Source organism: Zalophus californianus, chromosome 7, assembly GCF_009762305.2.
Source record: "Zalophus californianus isolate mZalCal1 chromosome 7, mZalCal1.pri.v2, whole genome shotgun sequence".
NCBI lineage: Eukaryota > Metazoa > Chordata > Mammalia > Carnivora > Otariidae > Zalophus > Zalophus californianus.
Window position 1 is genome coordinate 115,679,327 of NC_045601.1, and position 26,663 is coordinate 115,705,989.

At 38.8% G+C, this 26,663-nt stretch overlaps 1 protein-coding gene across 2 annotated transcripts in view; it reads left to right on the plus strand.

The window, feature by feature from the left end:
• Positions 1-26,663, plus strand: part of ILRUN (inflammation and lipid regulator with UBA-like and NBR1-like domains) — a 91,522-nt gene that overhangs the window by 14,167 nt on the left and 50,692 nt on the right. For both annotated transcript variants that reach the window (XR_003521346.2, XM_027601556.2), the window contains exon 2: positions 21,282-21,436. Coding sequence is in view for 1 of the 2 variants with exons in the window: in XM_027601556.2 (XP_027457357.1) it covers positions 21,282-21,436 (155 nt within the window). In the remaining variant the exon portion in view is untranslated. The remainder of the gene's footprint in view (positions 1-21,281; positions 21,437-26,663) is intronic.

Sequence of the window (26,663 nt, forward strand, 5' to 3'; positions counted from 1 at the left end):
AGGAGTTATTGCTATACTTTCCTCCATTCTACATGCAGATTTAAATCCTTCCTCCTACGGTTTGGGTTTCTTTTTTCCCCCCGAAAAAGAACTGTCTTCCGTATAGATAGTTAAAAGTCAGTGAAAGTAGTTCTTGATAGATGACTTTAGGTCTTAAATGTTAGGTCTTGTTGGGAAATTTTCTCCTCCACAGTGCTTTAAAACAAACTTTGATACGTTGTCAAGTATGGACTTTAGGCCAGGTCATTTCAGATCCATCATCTACTTCATTTGTCAAGAGTTTTTCTAACTGGGAGAACATGATCTGTAGATCACTAGTATGGGTCTTATCTCCTCCCCCGTATGCACCCCATGCAAATGGAGTCATGCTATATGTACTGTTCTCAGATTGGTTTGTTTACCTTCACAGTATGCTGTGGGCATCATTTCTTTTAATGGGTGCATGGTGTTTATTTCACTGTGGCTGACCATATTTTATTTAAATATATCCTTGTTGATGGACAGCTAGTTTCCAGGTATTTGCTTTTATAAAGCTGCTGTGGTACAGGTATGTTTATAAACTTGTAGGTACAATTCTAGAAGTGGAATTGCTGGGGCTGGGTGTATGGGCAATTTAAATTTTGATAGGTAGTATCAAATTCACTTCAAAAATATTGTAACAAATTTCATTTTTACTATCAGTGTACAAGAGTGCTTGTTTTGTCACACACTTTTATCAACCCTAGAATGATCTTTGTCTTTACATTGTTGCTGGTCTGGTAGGTTAAAAGTGTATTCATTTTAATTTGTATTGCTTTAATTATGAATGAGGTAGGACATCTTTCCATATCTTTATTGACTATTTGTATTTTCCCCCAGCTTTATTGAGGCCTTTTGTACTAATAAGTGTTATTACACTTATTAGTGTACCTACCTACCTCAATTGGATTGTTATTCTTTCTCTCAGTGACTTGAGTTGTTTGCATATTAAGGAAATGAGCATCTTACTTAATATTTGCCTTTCCTCCTGTTCATCTTTTAACTTGGTTTATAACTTTTTTTTTTACTTAGTGGCACTTTCTTTGTGAATTTTTATGAAGTTGAAACCAACAGTCTTTTTTGATTTCTGCTTTTGGTTTCATGCTTAGAAATCTTTTCCCCACATAATTGTTACATAATTATTATTTATCTCTGTTTTATTTATGATTGCAAAATTAACATATAAATCTTTTATATAGTTGAAATATATTTGGTAGTGTGGTGTGAGGTCGGTATCTAACAGGTTTTTCAGATGATTTATTTTTCCCATTTTTTTGAGAAATTCGTATCTTCCGTCCCCCCGCCAAGATTTGAAATGCTATCTTTATCATGTATTAAATGCAAATTATATATATTCGGGCTTGTTTTTACACTTTTTCCTCTGTTGTATTGGTATTTATGTCCAGTTTCTAGGGTTGAATAAGAGTTTTAAGGTTTACTTAGAAGGTATTTTTAAAGGCAATTACATTTTCTTCTTATAATTTAATTTGCATTTTATCCAAGTTATAAATGCACATAATTTCCACAAGTAAAGTAGTTCTACAGGGATTAAGAACAGGGATTCTAGACCCCCTTTCCCTTCTTTCACTTGCCAGAAGCGGTCTTTTTCAATTCTTTCAGCTGATTTTGAGATTTTTTGCCTTTCTGCTGATTTCTTTTCTTTTTCTCTCTCTCTCTCTTTTTTTTTTTTTCCCCAGTTTTAACCATTACCTGTTGATTCCCCACAGGGACATGAGGATTTCATTCTTTGATAGCCAGTGTGGTGGTGAAGAGCAAAAAAGTTCAAAGCTCTTTTGCTACTTACTATTTGTATGACCTTTGGCAAATTATTAACCTCTCTGTGCCTTTGTTTTCTCATATATAAGGGCAATATCTGTTTTTATCTGATGAGTAGATAAATTAATATGTGTAAAGATTTAGAGCTGTGCCTGGCACATGGTAGTTTCACTCACCCTATCTCCTGTTCTCCCACTTTAATCATTTGTAATTTGGTTAAGTCAGTTTTTAGCGTTTATATTGTTTTAACTGTTTAAATGCTTATTGACACCTGAGCTATTAGTATATTTAGATTCATTTTCCTTTTCTGTGCAATCTTTTGCTGCCCCAAGGGCAATAATTGTGTTAACTTTTGGTTTGCTCAGTCTCTTAGATATTTTTTCCCTAAGTTACCCTCAAAGTCCTTACCAACTATGAATCCCTTCTTGGTAAGTTCAGACAGTGTTGCATCAGTTTTAACTTTTTGAAGAAGTTTCTTGCAGAGCATTTGACTTCCTCTGATCTGGACTGGTTGGGCTCTGGGTGTGCTGCACAGCTCTTACCACCCCGGGGACCCTGGGGATTTCTTTCACACTCCTACTCCCCAGCCTTTGTTGGAAACCTTGTTTCCTGGACCCCATTTTTTTAAACTTCCTGAGAGTGCAGAGGAGATACAACTTGAGACTTTTGTATTCTGAAACTATATTTTACTCTGCTGCTTCATTGATACCCCAGTTTTGGTTAGGTAGCAATTTTAAGGTTGGAAATATTTTTCTTGGAATTTTGAAGGCCCTGCTCCTTAGTCTTCTGTTTCTCAGTATAAACGTTCTGATTCTTTGTTCTTTGTATGAATCCCGTCTTTTCCCTCTTTGGAAGCTTTTGGTAACTTTGCTGTGTCCTTGGTGTCCTGAAGTTTGATGGTGACACATTTCAGCATGTATTTTCTTACCTTGTGCTCAGCTTTGGGGGAGCTTTCTGTCTGGAAACTGCCCTCTTGTTCTTGGGAGATTTCTTGGAGTTAATCCTTTGATTGCCTCCCCTTCATTGTCTGTGTTCTCTTTTCTTAGATCTCCTGTTTTTTTAGGTATTGGACCTTCTGGTCTGGTCCTCTTCTCTTTTCAGCTTTTGACTATTTTTTTGCTCTGCTTTCTGGGAGATCTCAGTGTTGTTTTCTTCAAGTTTCCATTTCTGTCTGCTTGCTGTAGTCTTTTTCTTTCATATTTGACACTTTACCTTAAGTATTTGGTTGTTCTTGGCTGTCTACTCCTATTTAAAAGTAGGACACAGAAAGTGGATTGGAAGCTGTGGACCTGACTGTAGTTTTTGTTAAGTGACAACTTAAAAAAGCCCCACCCGTTTCCTCCAGGGTGAGGCATTCACCAGGCTTCATATGCAGTTTAGACAGTTCTAACTAGTTGGGTTTAGGCGAATGCATAATCTCTCCTGTTTTTATCCGTTCTTCACCTTCACTTTTAGGGTACCCAGTGCTATTAATTCCTGAACCTTTTGGGAATCCTCATTTTCAGTCGAGTTGCTTCTCTGCTTTTCCGCACTGCCAGCTGAGGAGGATTCATCTTTCTCAGGTTGGCTCAGTCATTTACCACTTGTCTGTTTACCTTCCAGGGCCCCAAATGTTGCTTCCTCACTTGCTCACTTTGTCCTTGTGAGTTTATGACTTCTTCCCCCCATTTGTCTTAGTTTGTTCAGGCTGTTATAACAACACCATACAGTGTGTGGTTTATAAACACCAGAAATTTATTTCTCACAAGATCTAGAGGCTGGGAAGTCCCAGATCAGGGTGCCAGCACATTTGATGTCTAGTGAGGGCCTGATCCTGGTTCATAGATGGCTGACTTCTCATTGAAACCCCACATGGTGGAAGGGGAGAGGGATCTCTCTAATCCCATTTGTGAGGGTTCTACCCTTAATGACCTAATCACCTCCAAAGTCTCCACCTCCTAATACCGTCACATTGGGGGTTAGGTTTCAACATGTGGATTCTGGGAGGCAAAAACATTCATTCAATCTGGAGCATCATGCCTGCATTTTAGGAGGGTTTGGGGGGAGATCTGAGGTTAGTGCATACATTTTTTTAATTGGAAGCTGAAAGGAAGCATTGGATTTGCATCTAAAATTTTTTATTTTGCCTTTTCATTCTTACTGTGATTTATGGGATTGTTTGGATATGTTATAAAATTTCAGCATGCCAGTTGATCAAGTTGTGATGTTGTATACGGTTAGCTTTCCTTTGCTGAAATGGAACTGTTTTACCTGAAGGACGAAGAACAAATTATTAATGGTTATTTTTGGCTATGAGATTATAGTTGTTTTTTATTTTCTTTTTTATACTTTAATTTTTAATCTTTCCTTTTCACTGTAATTCCTAAATTTTCTACAGTAAACGTATTGCTAGAGCCTAAGTTGAGAAAAATTGTTACTCAAATCCTTGGATAAAAATTGGCCCTAGATTCGAGCGTGCTGTGCTCTTCTTTTATTTAATGCTAAATATTTCACAGTTGTGTTACATATGTCCTTTATTTCCATTAGGTAATCTGCAGTTACATACACTAAATTTGGGGTGTGTGTGTGTATTTTGCAGAGTTCATTCTGATCTATATCCCCCAACTTTTTATTTTGAAGAATTGTAAAACTATAGAAGAGTTGAAAGACTAGCACAATGAATACCTATGTAATTGCCATTTTACCACATTTGCTTTATTTTTAAGCACCTTTACTGAAGCATAATTTACATATTATAAATTAACCCATTTAAAATGGATAATTGATTTTTAGTAAGAATTGAGCATCCATCACTATAATCCAGTTGTATAATATTTTCATCACTCCAGTAAGATTTCTTCTGTTTACTGTTTTTTTTTTTTTAAGATTTTATTTTAAGGTAATCTCTACATCCAACATGGGACTCGAACCCACAACCCCTCAAGAGTCATGAGCTCCACCAACTGAGCCAGCCAGGTGCCCCTGCCTGTTTATGTTAATCCCCATTACTATCCCCCAATCTCAGGCAGCCACTGATCTTTTTTCTTTCTCTAAGTAGTTGTTTTTCTCCACTTTTTATATCAACGGATTCATATAATATGTGGTCTTTTGTATCTGGCTTTTTATACTTAGCATGTTTGTGAGGCATCTGTTTATGTATCAGTATTTCCTTCATTTTTGTTGCTGAGTGTTATTCCATTGTATAGATATGTAGCATTTTGTTTATCCATTTACCAGTTGAACATTTGGGTTGTTTCTACTTTTTGGTTACTATGAATAAAATTGTGTGAACATTCTCTAGGAAGACTGTGTGAATGTGTGTTCACACACATTCTTCAAATTTCTTTTGAGTAGATACTTAGGAATAGATTGCTATTTTGTATTTAATTTTTTATGAAACTGCCATACTCTTTTCTAAAGTAACTACCATTTACATTCCCACCAGCAGTATATGAGAATTCTCTGTATGGATTTATAATTTTTTTTTCTTGAACCATTTGAGATAAAATGCAGACAGCATGACATTTTACCCCTTGGCCCTTCAGCAAATATCTCCTAAGAATAATGGCATCATCCTACATTACTGCAATATTATTGTCACTCTCTAGGAATTTAGCACGGAAACAATAGCATTATCCAGTATATATTCCATATTTAGATTTTCCTGTTTGTTCCCCAAATGCTCTTTATAACGTGGGGTTTTTTTTGGTGTGTGTGTGTGCGTGTGTGTGTGTGTGTGTGCGTGCGTGTGTGTGTGTGCGTGTGTGTGTTTAATCCAGGATCTTCTCAGACATCTCATCATATTTGGTTATCATGTCTCTTTACCTTGCCTTCAATCTAGAACAAGTTTCCCTCACTGTTGTCATTTGGATGTTTTATGACATTGACATTTTTTAAGAGTCCAGCCCATTTGTCCTCTAGAGTGTCCTGTCTTGTTGATTAGTCTGATTGCTTCCTCACAATTAGATTCAGGTCAAACATCTTTGTTGTTGTTAGAAATAATACATGGATGATTCTGTGTCTTCTGTTGTTATCACATCCGGAGGCATATGCTGTTAGTTTGTCCCATTATTATGCTATATTTGAGTATTTGTTTATGATAGTGTCTACTTTTTTTTCCCTTTGTAATTAATATGTAATCTGTGAGACACTGAGAATATCCTTTCCCTCAGCAATCTTTCTCCCAACTGTATTGGTATCTGTTGATGATCCTTGCCCTGAATTGTTTATTGCCTGAGTGGGCTGCAAAAAGGTAATTTTCTAATTCTTTTGTTCCTTCATTAGTTGGCAAGTCTTTTGTAAAGATATTGCTGTGATTTTTAAATGGAACTTAACAAATTGGAGTCATGAAGGACTTTATGCTGAATGAAGAAAATTTTTGGTTATTTTTTAGTATATCTTTTTTTAAAATTTTTATTGTTAGGTTAATCACCATAAATTACATCATTAGTTTTTGATGTAGTGTTCCATGATTCATTGTTTGTGCATAACACCCAGTGCTTCATGCAGAACGTGCCCTCTTTAATACCCATCACCAGGCTAACCCATCCTCCCACCCCCCCCCCATTTTTTAGTGTATTTTAGTAGTGTGGAATGAAGTGTACTTGCTTTACCCTCAACCATAGAAGATCCAAAGAAAAGGTGCCGGAGAGAGAGATCTCCTTGACTTTTGTAAAGCCAGAAATATATGAAATTCCTTCACTGTGTTTCCATTATTTGGTGTGTTTGTTTTTCTGTCTTTGAGAGACCATACTTTTTTAGAAAGAATCAGAAAAAGCTACAGAAAAAATTTTCCCTGGGTTTTTATTAGTTTTTCTTTGTAAACCAAATTGGGTAGATTTTTTTTCCTGGTTGTTTTTTTTTCTTATGGTTTTGTGATTTTTTTTTTTTTTTTTGGTAGTAATCTAACTGGTGGCAAGTATGCAGTGTCATGTAAGTAGCTATTTTTCTTTTTTTAAGATTTTATTTATTTATCCAAGAGACACAGAGAGATCACCAGCAGGGGGTAAGCGTAGAGGGAGAAGCAGACTCCCCACTGAGCAGGGAGCCCCATTTGGGACTCTATCCCAGGGTCCTGGGATCCTGACCCGAGCCAGAGGCAGACGCTTAACCGACTGAGCCACCCAGGTGCCCTAAGTAGCTATTTTAAAAATATCCTTTTCTTTTCTTTTGTAATGTGCCAGAAATGCCATAGTTGGATGAGCTGTCTAGGCCTGACTACTTGTCATCTGTAGCTAGTTGCCCAGAACATGAAAACATTAACAGAGTATGTGAGATTGTTTTCAAGTGTCATAGGACTTTTAAAGGAAATTGTCTTTAAATGTTGTCTTCCTTGTTTGTTCTCAGTGATTAGTTACTGAAAAATGGCAACAATCTCTGACCTATTTATACTGTCATTTATTATTGTGTAAAAGAAAAAGGGGCTTGGTCTTCTCAGGTTTGTGAGCTATCATAAAATCTGCCTTTATCACATTTCTCTGAGTTCCATCTAATTTAATTTAGTCTCCTAGCTGTAAATATGTAGTAAGTAAGCTTTTTAAAGGTATCTATCTCATATGTACCAGAGAGTAGCCAAATATAGCCATAGAGTATTTGGAGATGGGTTGGCTGAAGAACGAGTAGAGTTGGCATTAATGCCATGTAGCATTATTTGGTGGTGATAACATTGCACTGGCTTTGTTCATCATATTACATAGAACTTAGTCAAGGTTTGTTTACCTTTTTGTTCTTACAGGAGAAAATAAGATTGATAACATAAGGGCTTTAGATTCTCTCTTAGATGTGTACCCTAGTGTGTATTTTTGGAGATGAGGTATACTGAGGTCGACTTTTGTATTATCTCCAAAGATGGTATGGTCAGCATTGTTCTTTAGGGAAGATGAAACTGAAGAGGCTTTGAAGCTGGCCCTGGTAGTGTGCCTTCAAGAAATTTCAAAGGCAAGAGCATTTTAATCAATGGTGTATATAAAAGGTGTGTGATATTTCTTTTCAAAGACCATGTATTTTCCCCTATATGTGGAAAAACAGCTAACTTTGAGAATGGAGAATGGAGTGTTTATTTACAATTTAGCCTTTAGGCACTTTGTCCTTTTTGTAGAATAAAAAACCCCCAAAGTTTCTAGTATTAGTTCTCTGACTAGGCTGCAGGAAAGACACATTTGACCACTCCTGGCTTATTGTAAGTTTCCTGTTAGGTAAACATACTTTTGAAAACCATACTTAATTATAGATTTACCTGATCATTTCATAACTGCTACTTAAAATTATGTCTCAAAGAAAGTTTCATGAATAACAGTAAACCACAGATGTTTTGTTTATGAAGATAACTTTGAATCACGTTTTCTGTTTGGCATTCTGGGACTTTTTGGGTATCATACATTTTCATGTCTCCTCTGGACCGTTTCAGTTAGTATCTTCAAAAGTTTCAGTTAGCCCTGAACCTAGTTATTGTTTACCTTTTCAGGAACTATTCATGACTGTTAAATTGGGGACCAGAAAAATGGGAGTTATTTCTAAATATGCATCTCTAATGGGTAATTGAGTTCTTGAAAGCAGAGTTATGATGAAGGAAATGACTCAGTACCTTTTTAATTATCTTTCTTTCTTTTTTTTAAGATTTTATTTATTTATTTGACAGAGAGAGACAGTGAGAGAGGAAACACGAGCAGGGGGAGTGGGAGAGGGAGAAGCAGGCTTCCAGCCGAGCAGGGAGCCTGATGCGGGGCTCGATCCCAGGACCCTGGGATCGTGACCTGAGCCGAAGGCAGACGCTTAACGACTGAGCCACTCAGGCGCTCCTTTAATTATCTTTCTTTAGTCTGCTTTCATATTCATAGTTTTTTCCTTTTATGATGAATATTTTCAAATAGTAAAGAAGAAAGAATAATACAACGAATAGCCAGCCATTCATAGTTTTTTGCTTCTGTAATAAATTACCACAAACTTAGTGGTTTAAAAAAACATCAACATATTATTTTACAGTTATGAAGTTCAGAAGTCCAACGTGGGTCTTACTGGGCTAAAAACAGGGATGTATTCTTGCTGGAGAATCCATTTTGTTGCCTTTTCCCACTTATAGCAGCCACGTGCATTCCTCGGCTTATGGCCTCGTTTTTTCCATCTTCAGAGCCAGCATGCTGTGTGAGTCTTTATGTGGCGATCTCCCTGGTTCTCTCTTCCAGTTCCCTCAGACCACTCTTGGAAAAGTGATTACATTGAGTTCCCCAATAATTTCCCCATTTTCAGGTCAGCTGATTGATTAGTAGCCTTAATTTATGTACCCTAACATTTACATGTTATGGAGAGTAGGGCTGATGAAAGTGTTCTAAAACATGGTAATGCTTTTACAATTCAGTAACTTTACTAAAAAATCATTATATTGTACAGTTGAAATGCGTGAATTTTATGCTATGTAAATTATGTTTCAGTAAAGTTTTTTTTTTTTTAACTTTAGATGCTCTCTCTCTTTTTTAAGATTTTATTTATTTATTTGACAGAAAGAGAGAGAAAAGAGCGGCAGGGAGAGGGAGAAGCAGGCTTCCTGTGGAGCAGGGAGCCCAGCACCGGGCTCAATCCCAGGACCCTGGGATCGTGACCTGAGCCGAAGGCAGACACTTAACTGACTGAGCCACCCAGGCCCTCCTAGATGCTCTCTTTGCTTTTAGAAGTCCAAATTTCTTAATGAAACATATTGGTCCCATCCAAATTGATTTTTTTTAAATTGTGGTAAAGTACACATACAACATACCATAGTAATCATTTTTAAGTATACAGTTCAGTAGTGTTAAAGTGTTGTATAGCCAGCCTTCAGAACTTTTTCATCTTGCAGAATTGAAACTCTATACTTGTTAAACAATAACGAGTTTTTGTTATTTCCCCCTTCCCTCAGCCCCTGCAGTTAGTCATCCTTCTACTTTCTGTTTCTATGAATCTGACTACTCTAGATACCTCATATAAGTGGAATGATACAGTACTCGTGGGTTTTTTTTTTTTTTGTGATGGCTTATTTCACTTAGCATAACGTCTTCGAAGTTCATCCAAGTTTTAGCATGTAACAGATTTTCCTTTTTAAGACTAATATTCCATTGTATGCATATACCATTTTTATTCACCCCTTCACCTGTTGATGGACACTTGGGTTGCTTCTGCTTTTTGGCTGTTATGAATAATGCTCTGAACATTGATATGCACGTATGTCTTTGAGACTCTGCTTTCAATTATTTTGGATATATACCCAAATGTGAGATTACTGGATCTGAGTTAAGTTTTAATTTATCTTTCCAGTTCCTCTTCTGCCTCTTGTAACTGAGTTTGTATCACATATACAGACTCTATCCCTGGACACAGTATGTAATTTTGAATTAATCGGAGCCTATTATGTTGTAGGTAACAAACTCACTTCAAACTAGATAATGCTAAAGATGTGTGTGTTGGAGTAGGAGGAGGCATTTTAAGGATGTTGGTATGTTACACAGAACCCAAAGACCTGAATATGTTTGGACGTTAGGAAAAACTGGACTTTAAAATAGCTCAGGTTTCTTTCTTTCTTTCTTTCTTTCTTTCTTTCTTTCTTTCTTTCTTCTTTCTTTCTTCCTTTTTTTTTTTTTTTAATTAGGCTCCACATCCAACGTGGGGCTTGAACTCACATCCCTGAGATCAAGGATCGCATGCTGTAACAACTGAACCAGCCAAGTACTCCATTAGGTTTCTTTTTATGTTATGTTCTGTGTAGGTGTTTGCAGTGGTCTGTCTCTGGTGAAGAAAATCATGACTGTCAAAAGCTCCCAAATGTGGAGTTTATAGCCCAAATATTGTGGGGAAAACACTCAGTTCCAAATTCCGGGGTGCCCCCACCCTCACATTAACTGTGGAATGACCTCACTCTGTCATAAGGAGTCATATGTGGAAGTGAGGGCATTGCCTAGGCGAGTTAACAACTAGATGCTCTCATCTCCCTCCCCAGTGGGGGTCAGGTCCAGCTATCATACTGTGACTTACTGTCAGAGGTGACCCGCCCCACCAGCTGAAGGTCAGGGGTCAGGTCCAGCTATCATACTGTGACTTACTGTCAGAGGTGCTCCACCCCACCAGGATGATAGCTGTGCTTTCCCAAGTTTGGTCTTGATTGGTCCAGATAAATATTTGCATGATCCTGCAGCCTGTGGGCTAACTGGTAGATTTTTTTGTTATTCCTCTGCCCTCCTTCTTATAGTCCCAGTATATGAGGTTGAGAAGAAAACCAGATAAAAAGGAGAAAGGAAAAATACTGTATTTTGGTTACCAGTTTATTCCGTTTACTAAGCACCTTCTATATGCCAGGCACTATTCTTAGCCTGGGGGATATAAGCGGAAGAATACAGAGCATATACTGTCTTCTATAGGCAGGAGCAGTATGATATAATGAGCAAAGCTCATGGTCCCCCGTTAACTCATTTCACTGGCAGAGGATTGAAGGCTTTAGCCTGGTTTGCCCCAAAAAGATTTCCTATGTCTGATATTCTTCAGGACCATCCTTAAGAGCAGCACAGGGGCTATAGGGACGGGGTGGGAGATAGTTCCTTTTATGAGGGCCATGCTGCTGTAACTTCCCCCTCCCAGGAACATGCTACTTTTTGGACCTAGGGTTTGACTAGGAGTATAATTACAGCCTCCTGCTGATAGAACTCCTTTAAAACTGCAGTTCACTGCTCATCATCCATTTCATACTGGTTCATTCCCGTTGATAACCAACTCCAGTAATATTTAGGCTTTTTAGTCTCTAAGATTACTAAAGAGAATAGCTGGGACCAGGTTTAATTCTCCTTGGTTTTGCTTATCTTCCTACCTCAAGGGCATGGGTGGAAAATTCTGGATTTAGAGCTTTCTCAAATCTTCTATGGAATGTCACCCCTGGATATTGCCCCCTTCCCCAGTTGCATTTCTGTCAGACAGTACTTTATAATGAGCGGAGGGGATGGCAGTTTGGGGGAACCCTGTGAGAAGTGTTTTTAAAGGGGCTGTCTACATTGTAGTCATCCAGGGTCTCAGTTTCTTAGTGGCACAAAGAATTCAGTTGCTGAAATTCAGCAAAGTAATTATCTGACCATTAGAGGTTTTGGATCTTTGGCTTTATAGGCAGAAAGGGCTTTGCTTAGTCATTATATTCTTATGTGTCACATCTCCTCTCTAGGAGGCTGGATTGGGCTGGATTGTGTTTTGCAGATTGGATTGTTTTGCAAAACCTTACTGAAGTTAGCACAGTGAGCAATTTCTTTTTCTTGTCCAAAGCTCGTAAGGCTCCATGTAGCTTTGGAGCGCATATGGAGTGTAACCAACTGGTTTGCTACACACAAGGACTGCTGGGCTTCCCGGCCTGAGATGGGGGGGAGGCCTCATTTCACTTGAACTTTATTATACATTTTGGGTTTGTCACTTTTGTAATACTTCAGTCTTTTATCAGGACTTTATTGGAGGTGAACAGAACCCTGTCAAACTAGCCCAAGTAAAAATGAGAATTAATAAGGAGATCCTGGGAGGATATCTTAGAACCTAAGTTAGAAATTCATTTGGGTTTCAGAAACAACCAGAACCAAGGACTTGAATGTTGTCAGGCCTCTTTCTTTCTGCCTGTTTGTGAGTTTGTGGTCTTTTTTCTCGGAAGAGTGCTTTTCTGTGCCTTTTCCAGTGGGCAAAATATGGCACTAAAAGCTCCAGGTACTCAGGGAGAGATTGGTCTCTCTTTCGGCTCCAGTCCCAAAATTCTCAGGGAAGCGTTGAGATTGATTCAGCTTTGGGTCAGGTGTTCATTCCTGGACTAATCCTTTGTGGTTTGGAGCAGAGTCATTTACTAACATGTTATGTTCTTGTCTTATTTTATATCTGCTTTCCTGGGGACAAGGAAGGCGGTTCCCAGAGAAAAAAGGCATACAGCTCTTCTTCATCTATGTGCCTTTGCACATTCTCTCCCTCTGTCTAACTGCTCCTTCACTCCTCCTCTAGGTGGTTAAGGAGGCCATCAGTTTGATATTACCTGGTCTATGAAGCTTTCCCTCAAAGTCTAAGTTTGAATTAGGTATTTCCTCCTCTGTACTTTCACAGTCCTTGGTTATGTTTCTCCTCTGACACTTACCACATTGAGTTGTGATTAATTATTCCCAAATATTTCTTGATAGACTTTGCATTTCTTTGTAGCGGAGACTTTGTCTTATTTATCTTTATGTTTCCAGTACCTACAGTCATGAATGAGTTAAAACTTAAAATAAATGAGTAAATACTGCATACTTACTGATAGAGAGGGAAAAACTTTGTGCTTATAATGCAGTTTGATCCTTAGATAAATGTTGTTGCTTCCTTTAGTCCTAGGAACTGGTGGGAATAGGAAATATCATTTAGGGTGATCTTGAGCATAAGGATTACCATACTTGAGTTAAGGTGAGGTGCTCTGCATGTCTCAGCTTGTTCTCCCACTTGATTTCCCAAATCTCAGCCTCACCATTGATTGCAGTTGCCATGTTAAGTGTCACCAAGAGCTAGGGTCTTAAATAGGGCAGGATCCCATCCATACCCAAGAGTTTGTCCAGCTTTGTTTTCTGTTAAAAATGTTCTTCAGCATGAGGTGCTTGGACAACTGGATAACCACAGGCAAAAGAAGGAAGTTAGACAACTACCTAACTCCTTATTAAAAATATTAACTAAGGGGCACCTGGGTGGCTCAGTCGTTAAGCATCTGCCTTCGGCTCAGGTCATGATCCCAGGGTCCTGGGATCGAGCCCCGCATCAGGCTCCTGCCTCAGCGGGAAGCCCGCTTCTCCCTCTCCCACTCCCCCTGCTTGTGTTCCCTCTCTCGCTGCTATGTCTCTCTCTGTCAAATAAATAAATAAAAATCTTAAAAAAAAATAAAATAAAAAAATTAACTAAAATGGATCAATGGTCTATATAAAAGCTAAAACAATCAAGCTATTAGAAGAAACAAAGGGATAAATCCGCATGACCTTGGATTTGGTGATCGTTTCTTATATTTGACATCAAAAGCATGAGTAATGAAAGAAAAACTAGATAAATTGGATTTCATAAAAATTAAAGCTTTTGTGTATCAAAGGACATTATTATTTTTAGAGATTTTATTTGAGAGAGTGCATACAAGTCGGGGCGGGGGAGGGAGAGAAGAGCAGAGGGAGAGGGACAAGCTGACCCCGTGCTGAGTGTGGAGCTGTGGAGCCAGACTCAGGGCTTGATTTTACGACCCTGAGATCATGATCTGAGCTGAAATCAAGAGTCAGACACTTAACCGACTGAGCCACCCAGGTGCTCCTCAAAGGACGTTATTAAGAAAAAGAAAAACCAGACTATTTGTAAATCATCTTAAGGGTCAACTGTCCAGAATATATAAAGAACTCTTACAGGTCAACAACAGGAAGATAAACAACTTAGTCAAAAACTGAACAAAGGATTTGAGTAGACTTTTCTCTGAGGAGGATATACAAATGGCCAACAAGTACATGAAAAAATGTTTAAGGTCATTGGTCATTAAGGCAATCCAAATCAAAACCATCAGATATCACTTCACGCCTAGTTAGGATAGTTATAATTGGGGAAAAAAGTGTTGGTAAGGATGTGGGGAAATAGGAACACTTGTACATTGTTGGTGGAAATGTAAAATGGTTCTGCTACTATAGAAAACAGGTGATTCTTGGGGCGCCTGGGTGGCTCAGTTGGTTAAGCGACTGCCTTCGGCTCAGGTCATGATCCTGGAGTCCCGGGATCGAGTCCCGCATCGGGCTCCCTGCTCAGCGGGAAGTCTGCTTCTCCCTCTGACCCTCTTCCCTCTCGTGCTCTCTATCTCTCATTCTCTAAAGTAAAATCTTTAAAAAAAAAAAAAAGAAAACAGGTGATTCTTCAAAAAGTTAAGCACAGAATTACCATATGACCTAGCAGGTTTACTCAAAGGTATATTTCCAAAGAAATGAAGCCATATACTTAGACAGTTGTATACGAATGTTTGTAGCAGCATTACTCATAATAATCAAAAAGTAGAAACAACCCAAATGCCTGTCAACAGATGAATGGCTAAACAAAATGTGGTGTGTACATAGCATAGAATATTATTCAGCCATAAAAAGGAGTGAAATACTGATTAACATGCTACAATTTGGGGTGAATCTGGAAGATATTATGCTGAGTGAAAGAAGCCAGACACAGAAGGTCATGTATGATTCCCTTTATATAAGTTACCCATAATAGGCAGATTCGAAGAGACAGAAGATTAGTAGTTGCCAGGGAATTGGGGGAGGGGGTGGAGAATAGGGAGGAGGAGGAATGAGTAGTGATCACTTAATGGGATGGGGTATTCTTAATGGGTATGAGGTGATGAAAAATTTTGGAGCTTGAGAGAGATGGTGGTTGCACAACATTGTGAAAATACTAAATGCCACTGAATTAGATACTTTAAAGTAGTTAATTGTATGTTATGTGAATCTCACCTCAGTTTTTTTTTAAAAAAGGAAAAATAATTTGATCATGACTTATTAGCCAAAGGCACTTGGAAACTAAACTTCTGCAATGCCAGTGTTGAATTTGCTCTGTACTTAAAATCTGCTTTTTTCTTTTTCTTTTTTTTTTAAGAAACAAACAATAAGCCAATTTTATTATCTCAGATGACAAGAATTCCCAGTGTAAGATGGCTCTGGGGTTGCCAGATTTAATTTAGTGGTTTATATCATCAAGGACACAACAGTTTTTCCCTCTTTCTGATTGATCATCCTTAGCATATCAGGCATATCCTCATTAGGTCCCCTGAGGTTCCTGGTAGGTCTCTATGTTCCCAAGATGGTTGCAGTAATTCTCCTCACTGAATTTTCTTGACTTCCAGGGGCAGGAAAAAAGGATACCTTCTCTCTCTCTCTCTTTTTTCCATTTGCCTTTTTATTATAAACTTTTCAAACACAGAAAATTATGAAGAAATGTAGTGTTTACCAACTACCCTTATACTTACCACCTAGATTCAACAGTGGTAAACATTTTTGTCATAATTTGTTTTCTCTGTATAAACATTTTTTTAATCATTTGAAAATTGTAGGGATCACAACCCTTCATCCTTAAATATTTCAACATGCTTCTCCTAAAAATAGGCATTCTCTTAAATAACCACATACTAAGATAGGAAGATAATTTACAAAAACTTATTATTAGTAAAAGATATCTAGCCTATGTTTAAATTTCCTCAGTTGCCCCCAGATGTATCTTTTATAACCCTCTTTCATGTTTTTAAGGAATTGGGATCCAATCAAGGACTCCAAGGACCATGTATTGTGCTTGGTGGTTACATCTCTTTAAATCTAGAACAGTGCCACCACCTTGCCTTTTCATGGCAGAATGCTTGTTCTTTACTTTCTATTTGGAAAAGGTGTAACTGCTGATGGTAGTTAGAATGGTCAGTTCTAAAAAGTAATAAAATTAGTGGATCAGTAAATAGACAGGAAAAGAAGAGAGAAGAAATGATCTTGGACTTGCTAGGGCTCCAAGAAGTGGGTAAATGCTAGTGTAAACTTACTCTTAATGAAATTTTCCATACATTCTTTTTTCCTCACAGTCCTCACATATTAAATAGTATCATCCATGAGTTAATTTTTAGGTTTGAAAATACTGAGGCTTCTTCAGCCCAATTCCTGTTGCCTACCTGCTGTCATGTTTTTGGTTTCATGAAATTCGCAGTTTTTCACAGTAGTCACAAGTACTTATTTTTTGACCCCTCTTCTGGTCTTCCACATTTGATTCCTGTCGAGTTGATGTTGGAAAGCCCTAACAAGAACCTTTTCTATTTTGCTGATCCTTTTTCTAGTCTGGTTTTTCAGTCACTCAGAGATGATTTCAGTCACATTAGAGATTACAGGTGGGCTTGTGGCCTTAGCAGTAATCATCGGCACTCCAGAGGTGAGAGAAGCTTCTTGTGGTTCGGAATAAGTATTGCTCACAGCCCAAAGATGCTGTTGTTTGTGCTTAACTGAATCAGTTCATTATTCTGACTTCCCATTTTAATTTGTGTCCAGAAATTGGGTAGTTTTCTTTTTCTCATAAATAATTTGGATCTTTTTGAGTTTCTTGTTCAGAGAATGGAAAGAGAAGGTATCTAATCTTATTTTCCTGAGAATCTGAGCTAATTCTTGGTCTTTAATTGACCCTCTTTACATTCTGACATTCCTTCTTTAATTCTGATTTCCTGATTTTCTTAACTCTTTTCTACCGCCATATTTTTGGGTGATGTTCCTGACTGTATATTCAGTAGCTAGAAGGTTTTTCTTTATAAGATTGGTAATCTGATCTGTATATGTATACATAGTGCAGAAATAAATTTTCTGTGTGAATTTTTGCAAGATTAGAAACTTGACCATTTTCAATAGTTCAACTGAAGCGGGGAGGATTACAACTAATTTGTTTATAGAATTCGTGATGGTGGGGGCACCTGGGTGGCTCAGTTGGTTAAGTATCCAACTCTTGATTTTGACTCAGGTTATGATTTCAGGGTTGTGAGATCGAGCCCTGAGTCAGGCCCTGTGCTCAGGGAGCAGTCTGCTTGAGATTCTCTCCTCCTCCCTCTGCCCCCTCCCCCTCAGATGCATGCGTCCTCACGTGCTCTCTTGCTCTCACTCTCTCTCAAATAAATAAAATCTTAAAAAAAGAATTCATGATGGTAATTATGTTCTTAAGAAAATCAGGTGTTCAGAATGTTATTAGATAATTGGAAAGTTCTGGGCAAGCTGAAAGTTTTATGCCTTTGAATAAATCCTCCTAATTGATGGTCTAGCATGCGGCAAGTTATTTACCTGTCAGTGCATTTGTGGCCTCCTCTATAAAATTAATGTTGGACAGTATTGCTTCTGAATTACAAAATTGCATTTCATCAGGGAACGCATATCAACATCACCAAATTCTTCTACTCTGAATCAGGTTCACCTGATTATCAGTGTATTTGAAGCTGTTGTGCACCAAGCCCATTTTTTCACTCAAGTAGGAAAAGCTGCCTTGGGCTGATAACCTCAGTGTTGAGAGACAGTTGGAGTTAGCCTTTTTGAATGTCCCTAGCTTGCTGAAGTCTGCTGGACTATAAGCTGTGTAAAGGTGGGGGCCTTGCCCATCTTGCCATCTGTTCTATCCCTACTCTCAGGTTGAGTGCCTAGCACACGGATAAGTGCTCATTATTAAATATTGGTTGAATGCCAACCCTACGGCACTCACACACATTGATACGATCTTCACAGCCAACCTTATCATTGCCAACTCTGTAATATAAAATATAAGCCAGCCTCTGATACAAAAACTCAGTTTTGTAGATGAATAAGCTGACGTAGATGCATAACCACTTGTTCAAAGGCCCTCAGCCAGGCATAGGCGCTGCCTCCAAACAAAGCCATTCTAAATTTCACCATTTCAGCCACTTTGCAGTGTATAGTTCTGTGGTGTTAAGCATATCCATAGCCATCACCATCATCTTGGCCTGTGCTTTTTTCCTCAGTTACAGTGCCTGCCTTTGTTCTTCAGGGTGCTTTTGGTTTAATGTGAAATCAGATTAAAAACTTTTTTTGAGCAAAAACACTGGAGGAACCTGGAAGTTTAAACTTTCAGACTGGGCTGAATACGGAGTCCATGTTCTTCCTTTTCCCATTTCCTCAGCCAGTTCCTTGTCATGTAGAATTTCTTGTTGGCTAATAATAGCTGAGTATGTTGATTTGAACGGGAATACATGCTCTCATATCTCCTTGTTCTCACACTGAATTGGAGCTGTTTGGTCTATTTCTGCCGTTGCTTGGCCCAATAAGGCAGTGATCTAAGTGGTCCAAGCGCCAGGAAGCTGTGTACCCACATTTTAAGCTGTGTACCTGCCGAATGGGTTAGAGCACCACTGGACTAAAGTCCACTCTTGGCCTTCTACTTGGGAAATTAATTTGCTTTGTCATCCTCCACTCCTGCTTCCTGCCAGGAGTCCAGTTCACTACTTTCGGTTTCACTTTGGGCTTTAAAAGTGTTTCTTAATCTTTCTGTGGCTGGAGTACCTATATAATACAGGTACAAATAAATAGTTTTGTTGGCTTGACTGTGGGATGAGTTGGGCTGTGTGAAACAAGATTTGAGGCCGCCACATCTAAGTAGGATAGCTGAACGTGTTCATGTTTCTACTGCAGTGGTCCTTTCTGATATCAGGCAGAGCCAAGTGGAAATATGACACATGCTGGGGATGAGAATTGGCAATTGTCCTGAGTGCACAAATAGTTTCTTCCCTCCCAAGCATATTTTACAGCCAAGTGAACAGAAAACAATTCAGCAGGCTACTTGCTGGAGTTCCTGCAGCAGAAAAATTATCTTTATAAAAGGGTGGACACATAGCTTTTACAAAAAGTTTTCAGAAGAACAAAATACAAACTAGGCTTACTTTTCTTTTCCTCATTTTATCCCTAATTCCTAAGTGTAAGGCTGATTCCAGATACACTCCTAGGGCCTGTTTGTGGGTGGTTAGAGGCTGGGCGTCCCCAAGTTTGACCAGCCACATATTCATTTTGGATCACAGTCAGCTGGTGAAGGAAGTTGCTGGGAAGACTGAAGTCCAAGATGGTCAAGCAAACAGGCAGTTTGGCCCCTGGCCCAGCTCTGCTCCATGTCAGTTTTATCCAGCACACACACACCAGGCAGGCAGTTGGTGGTGGTGTAATTCCAGCCACCACTGCCTAATAGGACAGGCCACCATTGCGTGAGGCCTGACCTGAGGCAGCTGCTCTGAATATAGCCCTCCTTTGTGGCAGCTGCAACACCTGGGCTTCAGGCAGGCTCCCGGCAGAAAAGTATTTGCTGTTAATAGTATGTCTGTGGCACAGTTGTATACTGTCACAGCTTGTTTCCTGCTATGTTTATGCATAATTAAAAACAACCCACTGGATCCACTGGCTTATGGTTGGGTTACGTTTAGAAAAATGCAGCTTGTGTTGTCCACTTTGGGGGACTAGAGCTGATGTCACTAGTTTAAGTAAGACCTTAAGAGGAGCAGTTAATGTAATTCCTGGCAATTTCTTTGATCTCTGTAATGAACACAGCTTGCTTAGTGGCCTTTGGTTTCTGGCATGGATGAATGCACTGTCAACCATGTGTTCCAGTTCAATTAGGGACTCTAGTTTGTGTGCTTGGTAGTTCCTTCTGACATAAGGGGGTTTATGAGTAATTAAAAAGAACACCATCATTTACAAAATGGTGCTTCCAAAACAGAAACTACAAACGGCTCCTAAACATGTAAAAGATACTTAACCTTTTGAGTCACAAGAGAAAACCATTTTAAGGCCTCACTGAGATCTTATTTTTAACCTATCAGATTGACACAAATGCAAAACTTTGAAGGAACACTGTTGATGAGCAAATGGGGAAATAGACACTCTCATACATTCTTGGTGGGAGCAGTAAGTGTACAACTTTATTTTTATTTTTATTTTTTTTAAAGATTTTATTATTTGACAGAGAAATAGCAAGAGCAGGAGCACAAGCAGGGGGAGTAGGGAAGGGAGAAGCATGCTTCCTGCCAAGCAGGGAGCGCGATGCGGGCCTCGATCCCAGGACCCTGGGACCAAAACCTGGGCAGAGGGCAGATGCTCAACGATTGAGCCACCCAGTGTACAACTTTATTGAGGGAAGTTTAGAATGTATCTGTTGAAACCACAAATCTATACCCTTTGGCCCAGCAGTAGTATCACTTAAAGGAATTTATTCTGCAGGTGGACTTGCATGTATATAAAAATAATGTTTGCTTAAGCTTATTTATGGAAGAATTAAAGATTGGAAACAAGCTCAGAAGTGGACTGGTTACATAAATGATGTATCTGTACAAAGGATAGCTATAAAGAACAAGATATTATGTACTGACATAGGAATGTCTTCATGGGAATAAAGCAAAGGGCAGTGTATAATATGCCACTAATTGTGTAAAAGGGGGAGAAATAAGAATATATATTATTTGCTTGTATGTGCGTAAGGAAGTTCTGGAAAGATACTGAAGAAAGTAAAACGAGCAGTTATGTGTGTGTATATGTGTGCGTATAGGAAAGAAGAGATAAGATCGCTGTTTTTCACTGTACAAAACTTTTGAACCATCTGCATGTGTTGCCTTTTCAAAAAATTAAATAATTAGAATGTCTTTTAAAATAGTTTTTTTGAATCCCAGTCATGGTTGTAGAAGTAGCACTCTTTTAATTGACTTCCTTACCCATACTTGCTATCCCTGTGGGTACGACGGAGATTTCCTCATACTGTTGCCAGTGGTGCTGGTGTTTCTTACTTTTTATGTGGGCACTTGGGAGGAAAGTGATGCACAAGTTTGTCTCGGTGTTTTTCCTGTTGTTCCTCAGACAGAACCAGTGGCTCTAAAAATTTATATATCACGAGCCTAAGGTTCTATACCAAACCCTAAGAAAGGGGCTTTTCCCATGTTTTGAGAACCAAGATAATAGACTCTGGACAGGACTAAAGTAAAATGTTTTGCCTTTTCTTTTTGTTTGTAGGAACCTACAAGCAGCAATTGGCGCCTATTACGACTTTGAGAGCCCAAACATCAGTGTGCCCTCTATGTCGTTTGTTGAAGATGTCACCATAGGAGAAGGGGAGTCGATACCTCCTGATACTCAGTTTATAAAGACATGGCGGATCCAGAATTCTGGTAAATGATAATGGGCAATTCTTCATTGCCCAGTTTTCTTTGTTTAGTAGTTAAAAGAAACAAGGAAATGTTTTAGCTTAAGTTATATGCTTTTGTAACTCTGAGCTTTATCTTATACATGATGTAGTACTATTTTTTTTAAAAAAATTTTATTTATTTGAGAGAGAGAAAGCATGAGGTGGGGGAGGGGCAGAGGGAGAAGCAGGCTCCCCACTGAGCAGGGAGCCCCACACGGGGCTCGATCCCAGGACCCTGGGATCATGACCTGAGCCGAAGGCAAATGCTTAACTGACTGAGCCACCTAGGCACCTGATGTAGTACTTTTTTGTACTGGTGTGATGACCAAATAACAATGAAATGTCCCCTGCCCTAGATCAGGAAAAATAATTTAGATTTTTTTTTTAATTTAGGTCTTGATGGCCTCTAAACAATTCAGTACTCATTTGATACTAGGAACTAGGCCTCTGTGTGGTGGTGGTATTATCTCCACCTGTACAGTTCTACTCCATCATTTTAATTCTGCTCTAATTAATCTTCCAGTTCTTTCCAGCCGGCTAGAGTAGGTACATCCTTGAATAGAACAAGGTGGTTAGAAAGAGCTGTGAGCATCTCCTCTTTTGAAAGCTCTTTTCTTTGTAGCTGCAAGGATGATTCTTTATGAAATTTCATTGAGATATCTCTCTGAAATGTTAATACCACTTTGAAAAATAGGCTAAGAAACGCAGGGATTTGCTCAAAATGGGAAAGATGGAAAGATTGAGAAATTTTTTTGAGGCATTGTTGTAATGTACTGCTGACTTTAAGAAAAATTTTAAAAATAAGTTAGTGATAGTTCTTTGAAAAAAGGATCTGAATATGTTTCTGGTAACAGTTCATTATTACCTTTTGCTTGTTAAATTCTTTTCTAATGACTTTTTTAATTTGAGTGGGTTTAGTATTGCTTGTTTCATGCAGTAATTATTCATGCTTCTGACTAGAGCAGGATGCTTTAACTTCCTTGTTACCGAGGACTTGAGAAATTCTGAGAGTTGAGAAACTAGGCAGAAGGCATATTTAGCTAAAAATCTATGCGTGTGGGGGAACCCTGTCTAGCAAGGTGATCTGATGTGAAGTGATGTAAAACTCTCAGGGCTCAAATAAACTTGTAAAAATGACCTTTTATTGACTTCACTTTTTAATTCTTTGTACTTTAATTTTTTTATGATGGGGAAAGACTGGCTAAGCTAGCCGTTTATGTAGTAATGAATGTACCAAATTGTTATTCTTAGTTTTTCTGATTTATTTAAAAGTAACTCTCCTTTGGATGAAAGTTCAGTGTGTCACTGAGGAAATGCCTATAATCTGGATTGACCCATGGTTGTAGATGACTGGAGACATTCATGGCTTTATAAAATTTTCATTGGTTTCTTTTCCCTTTTGATTGTAACGGTGTGGGGCATTGTTAGTTTGAGAGACACTTGGTAATATGGGAAAATAGCCATGTTTCTGTTTTTCTTGAAATTCTTTTTTTTTTCAAAGCTTAATTATACTTCTTTCCTTTTGGGGGGGCCTGATTTCTTTCTCACTTTTCTTAATGTGGGCTTTTAAAAATATTAAAACAATCTCTTTCTTTTTAAGATTTTAGAATTTATTTATTTGAGAGAGTGTGCAAGAGTGGGCGCACATGGGGAGGGACCTCCCTCTGGAGAGGATCCCAAGCAGACTCTGCACTCCGCAGAGCCCCAATCTCAGATGGATGTGGGACTCGATCCCATGATCCAAGATCATGACCTGAGTCGAAATCAAGAGTCAGATGCTTAACTGACTGAGCCACCCAGCCGCCCCTAAAACAATCTCTTTAGTTCAGCTTCTGTTCATGTTTTTTCTCTCAATTACCAAAACCTGCTAAGATGCTGATCAAAACTGCTTTTGAAACTTACACATGAATTCAATTTTATTTAGTTAAAAAAAATTAAGACCTTGTTTATAGCGAAAACAGTGAAAATGGTCTGGCTTTCTGTGAATTCTTTATAGTATTTTTAAATATTAAAAGTTCTTAGAGTACCACTGAAATAGTGAAGATAGCAGAAACCATTTTGTATGTCAGAAATCTTCTTGATACATCCGTTCACTCACCAGACAGTTCTTGAGTTAATGGAGGATTGGGAGGGATTGGTACAAAATGGCTAAATGTCAGATCAGAACCCCAAAGAGCCTACCTTTCTTTCACCTTGGAGAAAATCTGTATTGGTGGGTGGGGCTGGCTGCTTTTTCCACTTGGTGTGGTAACTCCAGTTTAAGACAGCCTTTGGATCTGCAGTCTCTCTTCCTGTGAAAGGCCATTCTTGTGCCTGAACACTTCTTGAAAAGAGTTGGGCAACAATTGGCTGGAGATTTTACCCTTCAGGTTACTTTGAACACATGGATTTTTTATCCTTTTGGAAATTGTTCATCCATTTTTAAATAGTTTTGTATCTGTAAGCTACCTGCTCTCGATTTGATTAAGGAGAACCTGGCCTTCCATAACGAAGTAATAGTTATGTTATTAAAGAGAAAGAGGGAAAGCATGCATGTGTACTGGTTCTTCGGCATCATTCTAATCTGGCCTGAGTTCTTTCTGGAAATAGAGTAACGCCGAAATATGGCAGGCCTTAGCTGTTTCTCCTCTGGCTCTTTTACTCTCATTCATAACCTTCTCTTAAGAGATAAGTGCTCACTGAAATAGTTTCGTAAATAATTTTCGTGGTATTTCTCTGCTGTCATGTTTTAGGCACGCCAGGCATTTGAATATACAACAGATGAGATTGGTAGGACCTGCATATGGCTGTCCCAGCAGTTTCCCCAGTTAAGATAAATGTGTCACACGTTGTTTAAAATTCAACTTTTAAGACCATGGAAAAACGGAAGTCAGACATTTAATGACATAGATGCGGAATCCCAGGATCCAAACTTTTGGCACTATATAAGTTTTAGAAGCTTGGGAAACTTGAACAGGAAACCTTACAATTAAAATTGAAAGTAAAAATTTGAAACTGCCCCTCCAAGGTGAAAATGGACAATTTCCCTCACCAACACTAGCTTCTCAGTTGTTACAGCCATGCTCTGTTGTCCAACCATAGTGAATGTAAAGCTGAGCAGGTTATGATAACGCTGGTATTTCTTGGACTTTGGTGAAGTAGTTGTGATTGTCATGTGAGAAAGTGGCTTCACAGTCAACTTTATTTTTTGTGAACATAAAGCAAGAGTTGAGAAAACTTGAAAAAGAACAACTGTTTCCTCCATTTCTTTTGGCTCCTTAAAATAGTTAATTTCTGCCTTTCTCTTCAGCACGACTGTAGAGAAGGTAATTCTGCTTTATCCATTCAGCAAATTTTGTTATATTCCAGTCACTTTACAGCAGGTACGGGAAGAAAGTAGTGACAAGATCAATGAGGTTCCTTTTTTGTCTGCCGCTTAATTGAAATGCAGTCTCCAAACTTCTAGGGATTGAAAAGAACAGGGGATCTTCATCGAGGTTTGTCTTCTTCCTCATCAATCTTTGGATGTTCCTTACTATCTCCCAACTATTTCTGTAATGACTTACACCTAGTAAGTCCAGGCTTTCTGGAACTCATGGACTTTTATTTAATTTTTGTCATGTTCTCTATCATCTCAAAATTGTCATATGTCAGGGTTTTTTTGATTTGTTCTGTTTTTACTTTTTTTTAAAAAAAATTATATTCCATGATAATTGGAGAATCACAGCCTTGATCGTATGTGTGCTTGTGATACTTGGAAAGTCATAAAACACAGATTAGTCTTTCTTTTCTTTAGATGTATCTGTCCCCCAGTAAGCCAGTTTGTAACTGAGACTTAATTTGAAGCCCTGTTGTATTAACACTTCTCAAATCCAGATTTTAGGTATGCTAGTGGTCCATACAGCTCAGCAGTATTTACCTTCCTTCTGTATTAAGAACTGGTATCTTGGACCTTCTTAGAGTTGCCAGACTTACTAGGCTGTAAGAACTAAATGTCGTAGTGAACTCTTAGTAACTCAGAAAGTAAATGATTGGTTCTTCACTTTATAGCAAATTAACACTTTAGAGTTGATGGTGGATAACTCATCCAATTTTTTCTCCAACAAGCTCCCTAGGCACCACATGAATAGAGCATCTGTAGTAAAAAAGATCAGGACCTTAGCTGCCTAATTTGTTAATCACTTAATGTTTACCAACTAACTCAGTGTCCCTGGAGCACAGCAGCACCCCTTCTTCTGCAGAGCGGGGAGCTCTGTCTCAGCTGCTTGTGGTTGTGTGCTTGGGACAGCCAGCCACGCATTTCCCACACCCAGACAGTCTTGGTTTTCCTTAGTTTCTTAGAAGTTCAAAAACAGACACGTTCTTGGGTTTTCATACCAACAGATGTTGTCTTGTTACCGGTGTTGTGTGTATGTGTGTTTGAAAGAATAATTGTGAATTCAGCCCCAACACAGCAGTTGAATTTTCCTCTTGGATCTCAGTCTCTAAAGAGACTGACATTTTCCAAGGTGCTCCGTGCCAGTTGCTGCTGTTTTTGACCTCAGACTGATAGGCTTTTACCAAGCCCATGGGCCCCAGAAATGCCAGACAATATGCAGGTATTGCCAGGGTATCCCCCACAAGCTTTCCACCCGCAGCAGTTGCCCTTTATGGTGTTAACTTAGGACGGCACTTTGCTGGCGGGTGTGTTTTTAAGAGGGTCTGACAAAACATTGTGCCCACTGCTTCATCTGCCACCCCTTAAAATCCAGGAGCCCCAGAGTGTGCCGTCCATGATGGGGCTGCAGTCTCAGCAGTAGAGCTGTGGCTGCCTTTCTCTCTGGTCCCCTTGGCAATAGTAAGTCCTCAGGTATATCAAAACCAGTCTGGCACTTCGAGAACAAGATACTAAGGCGTCCTAGAGTACTCTCAGGAGATCAGTTTCAAGCGTGCTTTGTCCTGGGAGTCCTGCCATGTCCACCTTTTCACGGTGATTAATTTTTATAATGTATAATTTATATATCCCCCCAAAAGATACAGAGGTTTCTGTCTACAGTAAAAAGGAGTATACTGGAGAGACTTCACTGGAAAGATGACCTCGAGGCACTGAGTGGCCCTGTGACTTGTCAGAACAAGTCAATATTATGGATTGCTTATTTTGAATTAGTTTACATAAAAATTAGTACAAAGGCGAAGTACCCAAATAAGATCTTTATCACCTCCAAAGGAGGAAAGACATTCCTGCCAATGCC